Below are 16,752 nucleotides of genomic sequence, written 5' to 3' on the forward strand. Positions count from 1 at the left end.
ACGTGTACGTGCCTACGGCCTTCCCCCTGTGCACCTTCTAGTACTGGTTGGCAGTTTCAGAGAGAAAGAAACAGCCACTGTGCCCAACCAGTTCTTCAATGAAGTACATCTGGTGAGATGCAGAGAATAATCTTCTAAACAAAATGAAGTCCCTTTTTTGCCCCAAGGTTTTGGTTATTTCTTAATGGCAGATAGCATCCTGTATATTTACTCAGGTTTCAGAAATACATATACCTCAGCTGAGACATCAAAAAAATTTTGTGTGGTTTTGGAGGGAGGGAATACCCAGCAGTCTTTCTGTAAGTCTCTAACTACTTTCCAGGGTTACAGAAAGCTCTCCAGTTCCAAGGCGTCAGGCGTCAGCTTCAGTGTTTAAAAGGGCATAAATGAAATTTAGTTTTTTCCTGCCCCATGTTTCAGAAAAGAATAACTAGTGAGAATTTGTGAGCACTCCATTCAGCTTTTGAGGGCCAATGTGGTGATCAGATGACGTTTTCTGAGGTCTTTCTCCTTCCTATACATTAAATGAATGCCCTTCCCTGCAGATGGCTTGATAAATCCAGAATCCATTCATGTGTGCAGATCAGCGTATCCACTGGAAGACTGGGGGATGCATTGAAAGGAGCATGAAAAGATGCAGCTGAGGTCTGTGCACTCAGCGTTATTGGTAACAGTCATGAGTTGACTAACTATCTAGTTGTCTCCTGTGCTTTTCCCCAGAGTTAATAAAAGGTCGCCCTATTCAGGTTACTGCTTCCAAGAAAAGCCTTAACGACGCTGCGAGGTGGTAAAGATTACCTGTCCTACTGTGAGAATAATAGCCTTTCGTATTGTGCAGTTACGCGTCAGTCCTGCGCGCCATCTTCCATGCAGGTAGAGGAACAAATATGGTATTCGGCTTATTTTGGTAGTCTGGAAGGAGCACGTGGCCCACGGAAGGGATACGGTTGTTAAGCACTGAGAGTCATGATACACATTTTACTTGATGGCGGTGGCTTCGTTCCATGGGGGAAATCACTGCAGCTCCTCGAGCCGTTGTAGCACAGTTGGTTTCAGGGACAGACTGGGCCTCTGAGCACTGTTGTATCGACCACAAGGTATTGTATCACACGGGCTTTTGTTGCTGGCTTCTCCAACTGTTAATTTCTCCTTCCGTAGCCTCTCTCTCTCCGAGGAGCTCATCCAGACACTGTTTACAGGCAGGTTTTAGAATGTCCCTGTTGCACTCTATACAGTGGTGAATCGTCTCTTTAATATCAGCACGAGTCCTTCTCAGGTGTCACAGAAGTGCGAAAGGCTGGTGCTGTGCTTGCCAGCTGCCTTTCGAGGACTGCCTCCGATACTGCTAATTCCGGGAGGGCGTTTTCAGGAACCATTCTTAGGATAAAGCCCTCTGAAGGTTTTTGTATGAACAAAGGTTTCACATACTGGTCAAATGAAATGTGGTACCGCACATGGAGGAGAAGGGACTGGGTGTTTGGAGTTCTGCGCACAGACACGTTACCAGTGCAATGTTGGATTTTTTTAAATTTTTTTAATGTGTCTGTGTTCCCTAGAACAAGACTGTTTTTCATAGTAAGAAATATAAAAGCTGCCTTGTAAAATGCTCAAGGGTGAACTCTGTACACGTTGGTGCATTTGTTCAGTGTTCTGGGCCTTTAGTGCTTTGTTAGTGACTGTGTTCTCTTAATGAGCAACCCTTACCCTCAGGACAGCTCACCAGAGCTGAGCCCCGAGTAAGGCATCAGCATCGAAATCTGTATGGCCTGCAGCTTTAGTGAGAAGCTTGTGTGCCAGTTCCTTCAAGAGAAAGAGAAGGGGGTAGGATGTCAGCTGGTCCAACCAGTTCACGGCATCTCAGAGGGGGGCATGAGACAGGGGAGGGGCTGGCTTGTTCCAGCAGATCCAAATGCAGTAGTTTGGGCTGTGGAAAATACAGCCGATTGCCTTCTGAAAGGTCCTGCAAAGAAACTTCACTAGGAGTTGAAAACAAACACTTCAGGCTGTAAGGATCCAGTTGCCAATTCACCTTCCTTCTTGGGAAGTTTAAAAAACGAAGAAAGAAGGAAAGAAAAAAAAGACATCTCATGACAGTCAATGACAGTCATGTCACTGATTAGAGATGTGTCTATCATACAGCCAGAGTATTTATTTTTTCTGTTATTAAATTTAATGCCTGTAAAAGATGTCATTCTGACAACCCGGGAGACGTGGGTTTGCTGTAATCCATAGAACAGGTTACAACAAAGTATAGCTTCCCTGCTGTCGCTTTACTTAAGCTCCTCTGTTAGGGTGCCCTGTTACAAACTCCAGCAGCAAGCATTGGGGGAAAGCCCACACCACCGCGTTACTCCACAGATGGCTACTGGAATAGTTACAACTACCTTAGTTTTAATAATTACCTGAATTATTATTTCTGTTGTCTGTCATGTGCTTTGTATAAACTCAAGCTCTTTGGATCAGGTACTGTCCCTCTGCTGTATGTTTGTACAGCCACTGGTGCAAAGAATATTATTGTTAACGAACCACTAACTTACCTGACTAATGGCGATGCAGTAAAAAGGAAAAATGCGTCAACAAGTTGAAATCAGTTGAACTGGCATAGGAGTTCATCATCACCTTTTCAGAAGAATTTTAGTTTTTCTTTGCTGTGACATTTAGAGTAACTTTACAGAGTTTTAAGAACTTGTAACTATCTCACACAACCATGTGCAAACAGAACTGAAGTAAGCAGTGTATGCCTGAAAACAAATGTCTGGAATAGCAAAAGCTTTCTCTTTCAGAAGCAAATCACTTTTTTACACATGGGACATAAAGCACTCTTAATAGACTTAAAGTGTTCTTAATACAGTAGCATAAAGAACTTGCCTTTAAAATAAATAAATGGATCATTATGGGTAAAAAGATACAAAATGCATTTTTTAAAAATATGAGTAAATTTTGTACAGATGTAATCAACTTAGTGTCAGCTGTGAAACACAAAGTCTGTAAAATACAACTTTGATGTTGAAAATGAACTATCAAAATCATTTTACAAAGGATAAGTGGCATAAGTAATAAAACCCAAATTTGAGGATTGAAATGAAAAGCCATTTAAAATCTAAGCCTACTAGGGATGCACATGTTGACATCAAAGCAATACTATTTAAAATAAACAAAATTAAATTCTCAGCTTCTGCTGCCTAACGGCGGGGCAGGGGGAGATGTGTAGCTGCTGGATTTTCTGTGCCAACATTGGGTAAAGTATTTCTGTTCCTTCGTAAGGTGAGGTGGGAGTTAGGGAAACTGTGAACTAACAGCAACACTCTAAAATTAATTCAAAGACCAATGTAATGGAAGATTTCTCTCTGCTGCACACACCAGCAGTTTTTCACTTAGTATTGGGATCAGAAATTGATCTGCGGGTATTTTATGGGGGAAAAAAAATCTACTCTGGCGTAATTTGGAGTCAGGTACATTGTCAGTATTATCCTTCATGTGTGTCAGCACTTCAGTGGACCAGTGAGCTACGTGGGAACAGAGGAAGCTGGCACCTGGTGATGTGAAAGCTGTTAGTGCTGGGTGCTGCGGGGAGCTGAGCTCAGCTCTGGCCTGCGTGTTCCTGCTGTTTCAGAGCAGCCCGTCTCCCGTGGCGGGAAGCACCAGGGAGCGTGTCGTGGTTCTGAAAGCTGAATTTCCATTATTGGCGTTCAAAGAGACCCAAGTACGAAGCTTCTCTTGTTCCTTTCATCTCGGAGCGTGATGCTATTACTCCTTTATGGGTCATGCTGTATACTTGTGGCAGATTATTTTTAGGACTGTAATTGCTTTCTCAGCTAATAGGAATTGATGCAATTACCCCATTTTTTAAAAGACTTTTTCCCCTGTTCATCTTCCAGTATGTGCCTTTTCTGCTCTGCTTTTCATCCCGTGGGGAATTGTGAAGGGAATGCAGTACTGTGCTACAGAAAACTAATCTCTTGGAGGTTATTTATCAGGCACAACTTGTTAACTTTGTTCCTTTTGTGAGGCAAAAATAGAAATGAAACATTTATTTGGTCAACAAATAAAAACTTAAATGAAAGTAAGGGTGAGAAGGTAAGATGCCAGGAAAGTGTAGGCCTCACTCTGCGCTGGCAGAAAAAATACTAATCCTTGGCATGAATTTTCAAAGTTGGAGTCAGTAAATGAAATGGTGATAAAACGGGGTCTCCTCTCAGGTTCTTTATTCACTCCCTGACAGGAGAGGTTGGGAATGCCACAAAGTGACACCCTTTCACAGGAACACCCTTTTTCTCACTTTGGTTTTTGATTTTCTGGATGGATCCAGGCAGTCCAGTCCTTAACAGCGGAGCAACTGCAAGTGCTTTTCTTTCAGGGAATTTCTTCTAGGACTTGCAGCAACTGAATAGATACAAACTTGCATGCAGAAGAATCATAGATTATTTGTGGATTTGGTGTATATGAAAGATGGCCAGGCCTGCCAGGTTGGGAGAAAACCAGAGATTGACTCAATCTGAATGCCAAGGTCCCTTTCACTCAAGAGAGTCCCAATAACTTACTGGTTTCTTGCATATTTGTTCTTTCATTGTTTCTTCCCTACCAGTATTCTTGGCAGTATACGTTTCCATGGTGGATTTCTATCTTGCTTTTTCTTTGCTTAATAAAAGAGAGGCATTTGTAGCATTTTTTATCTTTTTCTTTTATCTATTTGCTTTAAAGTTATTCTTTTATAACTTCAAAAACTATTGATTTATTTTCCCCCTGCCCAAAAAAGAAACAAACAAGTAGGCCATACGCAGATGAACCACATACCTGTTTTCAGTAATGCATCGTAAATCACAAATAATCTTGTTTTCCATTTTTCAACCACCCGTGATACTGACTACTGCCAAGAGGCTTCTGGACCTAGCCATCTCACCAGTTTATATGGCAAACGCACTTCAATCCTACTGCAGTCTTAGGTGGATAGCACTATGTCGAGCTCAAGGCTGACACTACTAATTTGGTGTTTATGTACATCATTTCCTAGCAAAAATAAAAACAACCTCAAGAAGAAAAAAAAACTCACATGCTTAGCTTTTTGGCAAAGCTAAAATCCAAGAAACTTTTGAGTTAAGTATTATTAAACTGATCATTTTCACAAATACTAAAAATAATAGAAGGCACCTCGTAATCCCTTTGCTTACATTATCACATAGCAAAACACTAAGCGGCGCATCTTGTACCTTGACGTGGTTTCCACTAAGACTCCTCATTCCCAGTGTAGATGATAGGACTGCAGTAACAGTGACTGTGCTGATAACCGAGCTCTGGAGGTAACCAGTACCTAAAAAGAAATCCAAAAGATAAACCAGGGAACAGGCAGTCAAAGGGCATGTCCTTATGACACATGGCACCTGCAACACGGATACAGTCTTCTCTGCTTAAAGGATTTATATCCCACTTTTTTTTCTGTCTGTTAGATTAGTCTAATTCTGCTGCACTGCTAGCCTCTTTTTTCTATTTTATAGAAATAAGTAAGTTATATGGTGTGTTTTGCTGTTTTCTTCAGGCAACCTTTCAACAAAAGGTATTGAACAGCTGCTGAAGTTAGGCAGACTGCCCAAGAAACTCAGGGGTGGTGGAACTGGTCTTGAGATGGTATTTATAGAGCATGCGGAGGGCAACCTGGGTTGGTCCTGGCAACCCCACGCAGGACGTGAGTTTGTCAGCAGGGTCCTGGGCGCCGCAGACGCGCTGCCTGCGGGCTGCGGCGCTGGGACTGGGTGCCCGGTGGGTTGCTTGGTCACCACGTGCACTGCAGAGCCTGCGCTCACGCCCTGCGGCTGCTGCCCGAGCCTCCTGTGCTGTAAAGACTGCTTTGCCAGGTATTAGGTTATAAGGGATAACTCAGAAACTGATTATGAGGGAGACACAGAAGCCTCATTTTAGAGAGAGGCACTATTGTATAAAACCTATTTTATCATATATTTGCATATAGATGGTAGTACATTGATTCTGTATGTTCTTTATATACACATATAGATATCATTATCAGTGTATATTTAGATACATAAAGGTGAATATATTGTACCTTTTTTAAATGTCTTTCACTAACCTTTCCATATATCAAATATACAAAGAAATAATTCTTACCTGACTTTCTTTGCCAAGTGATCTGCTTCAAAGTATTGAACTTCCTTATTGCTGAGATGTATAATATTCTACATAAAAGCATCCGATAGAGCTAAACAAATACTTGAATTAACCGTGAGAAATTACTGCAAAGAAACATCCTGAAAGAGATTTTTTTAAAAAATAAATGATGAAGGCAAAAATACGGACACTATAAAATACTCATATTGTCAGCAAACAAGGAGAAAATGTTTCATTTATAGAGCTAGACAGAAGCAATATAGGAAATAGATATGCTCCATGCAAATTTATTAAGTGCAACTTTCTCTCTCTCTCTCTTTCTCTCAGATAAAAAACCTCTTCATGAAATAAAATCCCAAAGTAAGTTATTTTTTTTCTCTTGTAAATATGATTTTTCTCATCTTCTCTGCCATTCTGTTTTATTTGTTTAGGAGCTAAATAAAACTGAAGGTTATATGAAAGGCTTTCACATCTACTCAAAGCATCATAGCAACTCTGTGATCGTAGCTTTTAGACTGGAAATAGAAAAGTGACCGTTCTTTAATAGTTTGTGTCTGACTGGGAGCCCTTTCTACAGGAATGCTTATCTTGAAAGTGATCTCTTGAGGACTTGTAATTGGAAGAAAAAAGAAATTAATACAGGAGTTTGGCTTTCTTGGTTCAAATCTGGTTCCACTACTGGCTCTGTCTGATCTTGTTGAGCTCCCTTCAGCCTTCGGATCAGCTGGTTTCTGTGCTGTACCCTGTGAAGAGGACACAGGTGTCGTTTCTGTACTGCTTGGGGGGGCCTCGCTCCTGCACTCTTTGTTTCTTAGTCCTCCATTGACTGCAGGGTCGCTTTAGTTTGGAATGCACTGACTAACTGAAAGATTTCATTAAAAAAAAGGAAGAAAAAGACACAATTTCATCAAAACCACAATTTCCATGAGGCGAATGTTTTAAAGAGAAGGCATTGCTTTTTGCTTTCGTAAATTGTACAAAGTTTTGAGGATTTTTGACTGCTTGATTTTCAACAAAAAATTGTCTCTGAATTTTGACAAATAGATTTATAAGCACATTTTTGGCTTAATTCCTTGGAAGAACTTAAAATAAGAATCCACCTGTACTGAGAAGTAACATACAATTGTTTATGTCTTCTTTGAAGACAGATTCTTCCATTATGTATTACAAAATACATGGCTTTTAAGTCTGAGTATTCCTCCAGGATATACAGGCATAGGGCAACCAGATGATTTGAAATTTTATGGAATCTGGGCCCTAAACCATTAAGAAAACATTTGCAAATCCTAACCTGAACTGTATTTCTTTTGAGCTCGCATGCTGTAGACTGCAATGTCAAACCATTCTGCAGCAAGGTTTCCGGCGGGCTGGAGGCAGCCAGTTGGGCTGTCAGCTCGCAGAGCGTTCCCCTGTCCCACAGACCGAGAGCTGGGAAGGAACTGGCCAAGAGCAAATCCATGTTACCCACAGACAGCTTCGTAACTATTTACAAAGGGACAGAACAAAATTGCAGCAAAAATGTGATGTAATAAAAATAATAATTATGGAGGAGCACAGTTATTGTCCAAGATGGCTCTTGGTGAGTTAAATGTGTTTGGCTTTTAAAAGCTTTTGGTTTTTAATATGGTGTAGTTATGTAGGGTGAAGGATAGCTACCCAGCTTCACCCATTAAACGGTTCCAAATGTGTGGAAAGCTTGTATGAGAATATTTCTCCTTTACATTTCCAGTTCTTAAGTATTTCTAACGATACACAAAATCAAATTTAGGTAGCTCAAAAATGTGTCATGGTTGCCTTGGCTGCTTACGCGTTTTTCATTTTGTTTTGTCTTAGTCTCACTGGAATCATGTCCTGACTGGTCACGTACAATTGGTCTGTGTCAGAACTTAGCTCAGGCAATTGATACGGTTCTGTTTGTTCATCTGTGCAGTTCCCATTTAATTAGAGAATCTGGAAAGAACATCAGTCAAATCGTTTTATTTTCTGATTTATTAAAAAAGTAACTTTAGTGGAATTGATTTTAACGTATATGATACCTAGGAGAATTAAAGGGTTTCTTTTCAGCTGTGGGGTTAGAGACGCACAATACAGCTTGTTGCTCGTCACCGAAACAGGAGCGTAGTTTAAGACTGCGTGAATCATCAGTGATGCAAAATCAAAGTTAATTATGAAGAAAATTGAGAGACACCTGGCTCTGCTAAATAAACCCTTACATGTTTCTGTGACTTTTGATCCTGGTTCTCGGAGACTGGCTGTATGGAGACATGGACTTCAAGTTGCTGAAGTGTACCAAAAGTCAGAGTGGCGGAAAACTGGGGCAGGATGGGAAGCTGGAGAAATCTTTCAGATCTCCCAGCAAGCTCTAAAGGTAGACGGGGGGAAATGTATGCCCTGCGTAGCTCCTGGAAAGCACTTCTTGTAAATGAGATAATTTAATCAATTACATTTCCTAATGTACTAAACCAAATGTTTCATTTTCTGCTCCTGCACATCTTAAATTATCTTCAGGTGCTTTATGAAACTTAATCATAGTTAATAGAAACTTCATTACCATCAAATGTGCTTTCAATAAATGTTGTGTAACAGTGTCGGGGGGTGGAGTGAAATATAGGCTACAATTACCTCAAACATGTATCCTGTAACTGAAATGTATAAAAATTGTAGTGCTTCACCAGAGTCCCTACGTCCGCTGAGCTGGGAGGATGCAGTTCATTAAATAGTAACTTGTTGACTATTAATGTTTTCTTTTTTAGTTTGTTTGGTTTTCACTTTGTTCCCTTTTGGGAAAAAATAAAAGCAGAAGATTACCCCGTTCCCCAGACTTGCCATGCTTTTCTTTTTTCTTTAATTTCTAGTCTGCTATAAACAGAATTATCCATAAGAAAAGATAGAGAGGGGAAGAGATTATTTTTGTACTTATTCTTTATTATTTTATAGTTATTACTTTAAAAAAAAAAAGTGATTGTTTCTGAAGAAATACTGACATCCTAAATAAAAATGCAAGTCCCCTTTCTTAAGCAGTTGTGCTTCATAGGAACAATTCAAAGGAATACCACGCTGCTCTTGTTTTGACTCGTTTAAGATAAAGCTATGGAAAGATCTGCTAAATTCTGATGAGAGCATCCTTCTCCCCTGGACTCTGTGTGTGTGTTACTTCGGGTTTGCAGGTTGGTTGTTCCCCCTTGCAATGGAATAGGAAGGGGAACACCTGCGTAACTCTGCAGGTCTTCTGTGAAACAGAACACTGACCATCTTAGTGAAGAGAAGGAAATTCAGAACGAATAACTGTAAGAGTTTTTAATCATAGGATTGATAGAAAAATGTCAAATTCAAGTTCTAGGGATACTTAAAAGCAATCACTGAAAACAAAATTTTTCTCTCCAGAAAATATTTGCTTGAGTCAGAGTTTTCTTTTTTTAAATTCTGTATTCTTGCTCTCATCTTTAACCTGTGTCCAACAGTCTTGTGCAGTTATAAAAGTGTAAAACTTAAATCATCTGACATCTGAATTGATTGAAAAGAAGAAGCTGAACTATTTAAGTAGATATTCTGGGTTTGATGGTGAAAGATCAATTATATTTGCTACCTGTTGCCATTATGGTGGCAGTACTTTTTTACTGATAGGTTTTATCCGGATGTTTCAGACTTTATTATCCCAAGAAGGTAGAAGAGGTAATTTGAATTTTCAGCACTTTTCTATTTCGAAGTCATGATCAAAATGGAAGACTTAAGGATGCTTCATGGTGAAATGACTACCCCCTCAGTACGGTTCTCTAGAAAGGAAAAGAACCCACTCGCTGTTGGGTTTCTTCTGCCACTGCAGATCTATGGAATTCCTTCCCGTAGCTTATTCATTGTACTCATTACCCACAAAAATTAAGTCAACAGTAGTGTTGCATAATTAATTTTCTGTAACAACAAAATAACTTTGGAATAGAAAATTGGAAGAAATAGAAATGTAATTAGTTTCTGTACTTTTCTTTCTGCATCTGATCCTAGAGAATAAAATGGTGGTAAACCAGTACGTGATTCAGGCACTGGACTGGGACTCAGGCAGTCCTGGTTTGATTCCAGGTATTTCCACAGTCGTCCTTTGTGAACCCTGTCCTTTTGCATTTACTTTTCCCATCTGGAATAAAAGAATATGGGCATCGCCCATTGTTGGTCCAACACATTATATTGTCAGTGAACAGCTTACTTCCTAGAGTGCCTAGCTTTGAACTCAAAATACTTAAAATTCTCTTTAGAACATTTCTCAAGTGGGCATCTCATGGAAAAAAAGAGGCTTCAGAAAAAAAATCTTTTTCTCTAATAATTTATTGAGTAGAACTGTGTGACAATTGTAATGTTCTCAGAAGCTGGATAAGAATTACTGATAAGTTGATTCAGTTGTGATTACCTGTTGTGACATGCTGCGGCAGATGGATTCTTCTGAAAGGTGCTATATGCATGGAAACGGGATTGTGTGTGTGTGTGTGTGTGTGTGTGTGTGTGTGTGTCCGTGCTTCTATGCAAGTTCTAAACATGTTAAAATCAGAAACCTTTTTCAATATGAGATTATTTGAAAATTCATATTTTTCAGCAGTATTTTCTGGGCTAAATAGCGGTCTTAGTAAAACTGATTTCAGATTGTTTATTTTGGTTGAATGGGATGGTGCAATGTTGTATTTGGGGTTGACTGGGAACAGTTTGAGAATGGGGATGGAAACGGTGTTTTCTGCAAAAGCAGTCTGAGCCAAACAGTTTATTTTACTTCTGATTCAGCTGCCCAACTAAAAGATATCAGTTACACTGCCTTATTCGCAGCGAATCTCCCACCTGCTCCAGCCCACTTAAAGCAGCGTTTACACCCTCGGTTGCCTTGCTGCTGCGATTCGAACGGCATTTCTCTGCCTGAGAACGGCCGGTCCTCGGCCCTCGCCGGTGGCCACTGGCGAGCCTGCCCAGGCACTTCAGCGGCTTGGACTGATAGTTGGCAGACATTTAGTTTACATAAGAAAATGGTGCACCAGGGAAATTAGCTTTTCTGATGCTGCCCATAGGTACTCATTTCTCTCAGTGGTCTCAAGTTTCACGTTAATTTTAAAAATTCAGCTAAAATAACTTTCTGCAGAAAAACATATGCACAGCAGAAGCCTCCTCCCAAATACTAATTAAGTAATTTCAGTAATTGGCTGTTTATTAAATGCTGAATTTTAACTTCCTACTCTATTTCTGTACATTGCAGTTTATTTACTGATACTGAGTAGTCTGGATTTCCTAGTTATTTTTTGTCGCTGTCATTTTTTATAAATAAATGCACTTTCTGTACCAAGTGCTTCTCACTTGATAGCAGAAGCACGACATAGTAGGATAACAGATGATGTACAGGGTGAATACATGATTATCTCTTCCTCTAAACTGGAGTTTGGCATTAAGGAACTATCGAAGGACCCACTAACTGTACTTGCCAAGTAATTTAATTTCATGGTACGTGGTCGCAAATCCCAGAAGATCTAGAATAGCGGGACTGGATAATTCAATTACATAATATTGCAGATTTCATTTGGATTCATTCTTTCAAAGCAATGAATTATTTTTCTCTGCTGTAAAAGTTTGAAGTCTTAGAAAACTTGGTCGTAAGGTTAACGCGTGGGTGTGATCACAGGGAAGGTTTGGTTTCCAACCCGTTTTTAAAGACGGAAGATGCTTGCGGGAATCCAAGAAGCTATGTGGGATCTCCTCAGCCGTGAGAGCTGCGCTGTCAGACGACGGACTGTTCCTTCTTATACTAGAGCTCACACAGAATATAAAGAGGGGGGGAAGGGGAAATCTTCACTAAGATTTTTCAGAGTATTCATGACCTCCTGGATTGGATCCAGAATTCAAACCTAAATCTTCCATGTCCCTGGAAGCTAGCAAAGGATGAGGCCATGCTGATAGCTAAAGCAGCCCTCCCTAGCTGCAGTTGTTCTGCATCCTCCCTCTAAGGGCTGTATTACCATACCTTAATGACCTCCGCTGGGCTGGCATGGGAAGCGATGGCATACCTCAGCAAGGTGCCCACGCTGGCAAGGTGTGCTGATGAGAGAGGAGGCTACTTAGTGGTAAGTGCTCTGCTTCTGACTGTTACGAGTCCAGCTCTCCTGTTTAAAAAAACCTGAAACGATGTAAGCTCAGCTATGTGGAGTGATGCATCGGGAAATTTGCTCAGGCTTTCAAATGCTTGCTTCTCGGTGTTCCTTTGTGCTCCACTATCCTGCTGTGATCTGCTCCACGTTCATGTCTCGAGCTTTACCTCCTTGGCCACGTGTCGGTGGCCGCCTGTGCTTCCCTTTGCTCATGGCCAGCCAGCGCCAGTCAGAACACTTTCACGAGTGTTGCTGACCTGGCACCCACTTTTTCTCCTTTCAGATATTGAGACGGCCAGTGACATTGCCTTGTACTCCGGCCTGGGAGCAGCAGTCATTGCTGTAGCTGTGCTGGTGGTTGGCGTTACCCTTTACAGACGGAGTCAGAGTGAGTACGGCGTGGATGTGATTGATTCATCTGCACTGACAGGAGGCTTCCAGACATTTAATTTTAAAACAGTCAGACAAGGTTAGTGTTGTGATTTCATTTTCTTCTCTCCAGAGCTCCTACTGCAAAGAGATGCTAGGCTCATGCTCAGTGACCGGCTGCGGGAGGGCATTCTAGCTTCACGCTGAGCAGATGCGCTGAGAGCCAGGGCAGCGTAGCCGCAGTACACGGGACGGGGTCTGGTGGTTACAACTGTCTCTCGCTGTCTCTGATTTGTCACGGCAGCTGGGACAAATATATAATCTTTCTTGACCACGCTCGAAGTGCTTTAGAATATTGTCACTAGCTTCTACACTGACGCTGGTCACTTACAAAAAGCCAAACAAACCAAACCAAATAAACCAAACCCAACCCAGAAGGCGTGTCTGTAGTTGCTTCCTATTCAGTTACAGATCTTCTGTTTTCTTTACTCCAATAAAAGTGATTATTTTTTTACTTTTATTTGAAAAATCCAACTTTTAAGTATTTTTATAAGCTGCTGTTAGGGTGCAAACATCCACATTCTGAGGTCTGTGGGAAATAAATGTGTGTAAACATGAAATTATTTAAAAAAGAAAAACCAATAAACCACCAAGCTTCAGAAAGCCAGCAATACAGTAAGAGATGGAAGAAATATTTACTTTTACTAAAAGCAGCACTCGGATGTTTTCTGGAATATTATTTCCTTTGGACAGAAAGGTGGGGAGAAATACAAATGGTGATTACTTTAAAATAGTATACTTCTTTAATTCTGTACTGACGTTCTAAGATAGAGACCTGCCTTATTGTGGGTGGGTGTGCTGGTATCCCCATGTCTCCTCTCTTCAGAAAAGTGAAATATGTTACAGAGTTTGTTGCTTTGGGACTGGGAGTGGTGGGGGTGGTGTTTTTACAGATACTTATTTTCTGGGAGAGATTCCTCACTGAGCATAAATTGCAAGAAATAGAAAAAAGGGCTTGGTAGACAAGGATGTCTGAAGGATGTTTACTCATTCATTTAAAAATGCAAGCCTTTAATTAGCGTCATGTAATTCTCAATGGCTGTCTCAAATAGTAACTTTTTCCTTTGTTGTTCAGTTTGCCATGAAAGTCTTGTTTTGAGTCTGGGGAATTGTTTGTTTGACTTAATGTTTCAAAAAAGTTAGTACTAGACACTCTGAAAGTATTGGAGTGTGCCAATTTCTCCTATGCCAGGATGCTATTAGTTCAGTTTCAGTTACTTTGGGTTCTCTGTCTGTGGGGTTTTTAAATAAGAGCATTTGTAAACTAAACAATTCAGCTGCAAAGGCCAGTTCTCTGCTCAGGGTGCTGAGAAGATAGAGCACAATGCTGACATACGGACAATGGATTAGAGTGATCCAAGTTTTATTCACTGGAGAAATGTATTTAGAAGGTTACCAACCCAACCTGCAGTCCCTTAAAGTGATTGAATTTCCGTGATGTAGTACAGATAATTTCTAGAAAACCAGTTACTTTGGAAGACTTTTATTTACTGAATACCAACCAACCAAACCCCCCCACAAAAACAAACAAAAAAGACCAAACCAGCTAAAGGATTCAGGCCCTAAATCCATTCATTCCTTCTCTTTTTTTCAGAGCGTTTTCTGAGCTAAAATGCTCCTAAATAAATAACGGTGGTATTTTTCCCCTCTATCACTCTTGTCCCACTTTTTTTTTTTCAACCCAGTTTCCCTTGGGCATGAAGCCATCGTTTTGTTTAAGCTCACAGAAAAGGTCTGCAGGAAGAAGTGTTTTCACCCAATGGGTTTTAAGTTAAAAAAAAAAAAAAAAGGCAGAGAAAGAAAGAAGGCATATACACAAATGTGAATCCAAACCCAAACAACAAGTTCTCTCTTGGATTCATGCACTGGAGTTGCCTGCAGTGCGGAAAACATAGCGATGAAGTACCGGTTAGATCTATTGCATCAGTTCATCTGTTTTTTAACATTACCTTATGTGATTCTGAGCTCTGAGAGTATCAGGAAGGAAGAGCCAGTCAAAAAGGAAATGGTGGAGAGGTCAAAAAGAGTTTTCTCATTTAACATCTCCGTACAGTCACTGACTCCCTGATCTGCTTTGTTCTACCAGGTAACTCCCTGCTTCTGAACTCGTCCATGCAGCCCGACTTGACAGTGAGCAGGACGTACAGCGGCCCCATCTGCCTGCAGGATCCCATGGACAAGGAGCTAATGACCGAGTCTTCGCTGTTCAACCCACTGTCAGACATCAAAGTCAAAGTTCAGAGTTCGTTCATGGTGTCCCTAGGGGTGACGGAGAGGGCTGAATATCATGGAAAGGCACACTCTGGAACTTTTCCTCATGGGAATAATAGAGCTTTTGGTACAATACAGGCTAGAAACAAGGCTACCTATATTCAGAACCTGTCTTCTATTTCAACAAGAAGTGAGCTGAAGACGATTGCTGTTTTTGGACACCTGGGTGGCCGTTTAGTGGTTCCAAACACAGGTGGGTAGATCCTTTCTCATTAAAAGCGTATCAAATAATTTTAGATTAAACTTATTTTGCCTGATGCAGTGTTCTGTGACTAAATTAAAAAAAAATGAAAGAAAAGTAGGGGCTCCCTTATGCAAATTTTGGGAAGTAGAGCATGTTGCCTACAGAGAACATGACTGATCAGAACAAAGCTTGGGATGAGTAGTAGAGAGGCATTATGCCTATTTGAACTGTTAGAAATTACTGCCTCGCTTGATGTCTTCAGCGTGAAAGTCATATTAATCAAAGCTGTTGCTTACTTGGATCCTGATCCAAAGGAATGGCTCCCTAGGAAGGAGGTCGATACTGGATCAGCATCTTATAAAATGGGGTCATATTCAAAGCAGAAGCTACATGTGCCAACATCTGACTGCATTAACGTTGTCAGACTTCATTATGTTACTGGTCTGCAGTGTACAACAAACAGACGTCTCTGGAGAATAGCTTCCACTCTTGATGAAAACTCTAGTGCAGCTTTTGTTAGCATTCACTCCTGGCCTTCTGGTTTTCTCCTTCTTTTAGCTTAATAGCATGACAGATTTCCATAGTGGGGCACTTCAGCGTCAACAGGCATTTCAAGATGGGGCTATGCACTGAAACATCGCAGCAGAGATGCTCAGTTTGCACTGTTTAAGAAGTAGAGTTTGTTTTGTGACTTCAGAGTTTTGAGAGACGTATTTTAGACTTAAGAAATTGTTTGTTGAATTAGCTGAAAACACACGGCACCAAATTAGAATCAGATAAAGGATGTTAAAATCATATTCCTGCAGTATGTTGCACTACATCACTATGTTCGTATCATGCTGAATAAAATTCCTTATGTTGGATACTTTATTTCTCAAAATGGCAAATGTGGCAGAAATTGCCAGATACCACCATTGCTAGCTGAGAGGATATCTTTCGAACTCTGGTGATCTTTATTCAAAGTCTTAATTAAATTGACCTTTGATTTCATTTGACTAGTGTGTCCAGGCTTATCTTAGTATCTAGGTGAACTGAATGCTTTAGAGCTTATCGTTCATGTTTCATAAGATGGGTACCTAAAAGGTTGCCATAAAAACTGTGGTCTGTATTTAGAGAAGATTGATAACAGTCTATAATTCAGGGATGTAATAGTGTACAATCATGCACAACACATGGAATGTATTGATTTCTTCACAGATTGTAATAAAGCTCAGGAATGAATATTACAAAGGCAGAGGCACTAAAGTCAGTTAAGTCCTACATAAAAAAGTCCCTGTATGTTTAGCTACTTTATCTAATGATAGTCCCATCAATTAGATTATTTAAATACATATTTGGTCAGCTTGCAGTGTATGTACTTCCTTCTGCCTATTGATATAAGATGGTTTATAATTTTGTATTTATATAAAATTGCTAGCCAATTGTAAATTGTAGTGCAATCATGTCACTGCTTAGCTAAGGTCCTACACTATGTGACATATGCAAAGTAAAATCTAATCTTCCTGTATTGGGTATGCTATACAACAGTTTAATTTCACTGGTATCCCTGTTAACTTTTAGTTTATACTAGTGGAGTAAAACAAAAATCTTGTCACTTGGCTTCACTAGTTATTATGTATATGAACTAAAGGGTGTGGCAGT

At 40.3% G+C, this 16,752-nt stretch overlaps 1 protein-coding gene across 6 annotated transcripts in view; it reads left to right on the plus strand.

Moving 5' to 3' along the window:
* Window positions 1–16,752, plus strand: part of UNC5D (unc-5 netrin receptor D) — a 165,395-nt gene that overhangs the window by 115,052 nt on the left and 33,591 nt on the right. For 3 of the 6 annotated variants that reach the window (XM_075444704.1, XM_075444708.1, XM_075444709.1), the window contains exons 8-10: window positions 6,445–6,477; window positions 12,511–12,696; window positions 14,743–15,120. In XM_075444704.1, the coding sequence (XP_075300819.1) occupies window positions 6,445–6,477; window positions 12,511–12,696; window positions 14,743–15,120 (597 nt within the window). The remainder of the gene's footprint in view (window positions 1–6,444; window positions 6,478–12,510; window positions 12,697–14,742; window positions 15,121–16,752) is intronic. The other 3 variants (XM_075444706.1, XM_075444705.1, XM_075444707.1) reach the window with 3 other exon arrangements.

The sequence above is a fragment of the Opisthocomus hoazin genome, chromosome 28, assembly GCF_030867145.1.
Source record: "Opisthocomus hoazin isolate bOpiHoa1 chromosome 28, bOpiHoa1.hap1, whole genome shotgun sequence".
NCBI lineage: Eukaryota > Metazoa > Chordata > Aves > Opisthocomiformes > Opisthocomidae > Opisthocomus > Opisthocomus hoazin.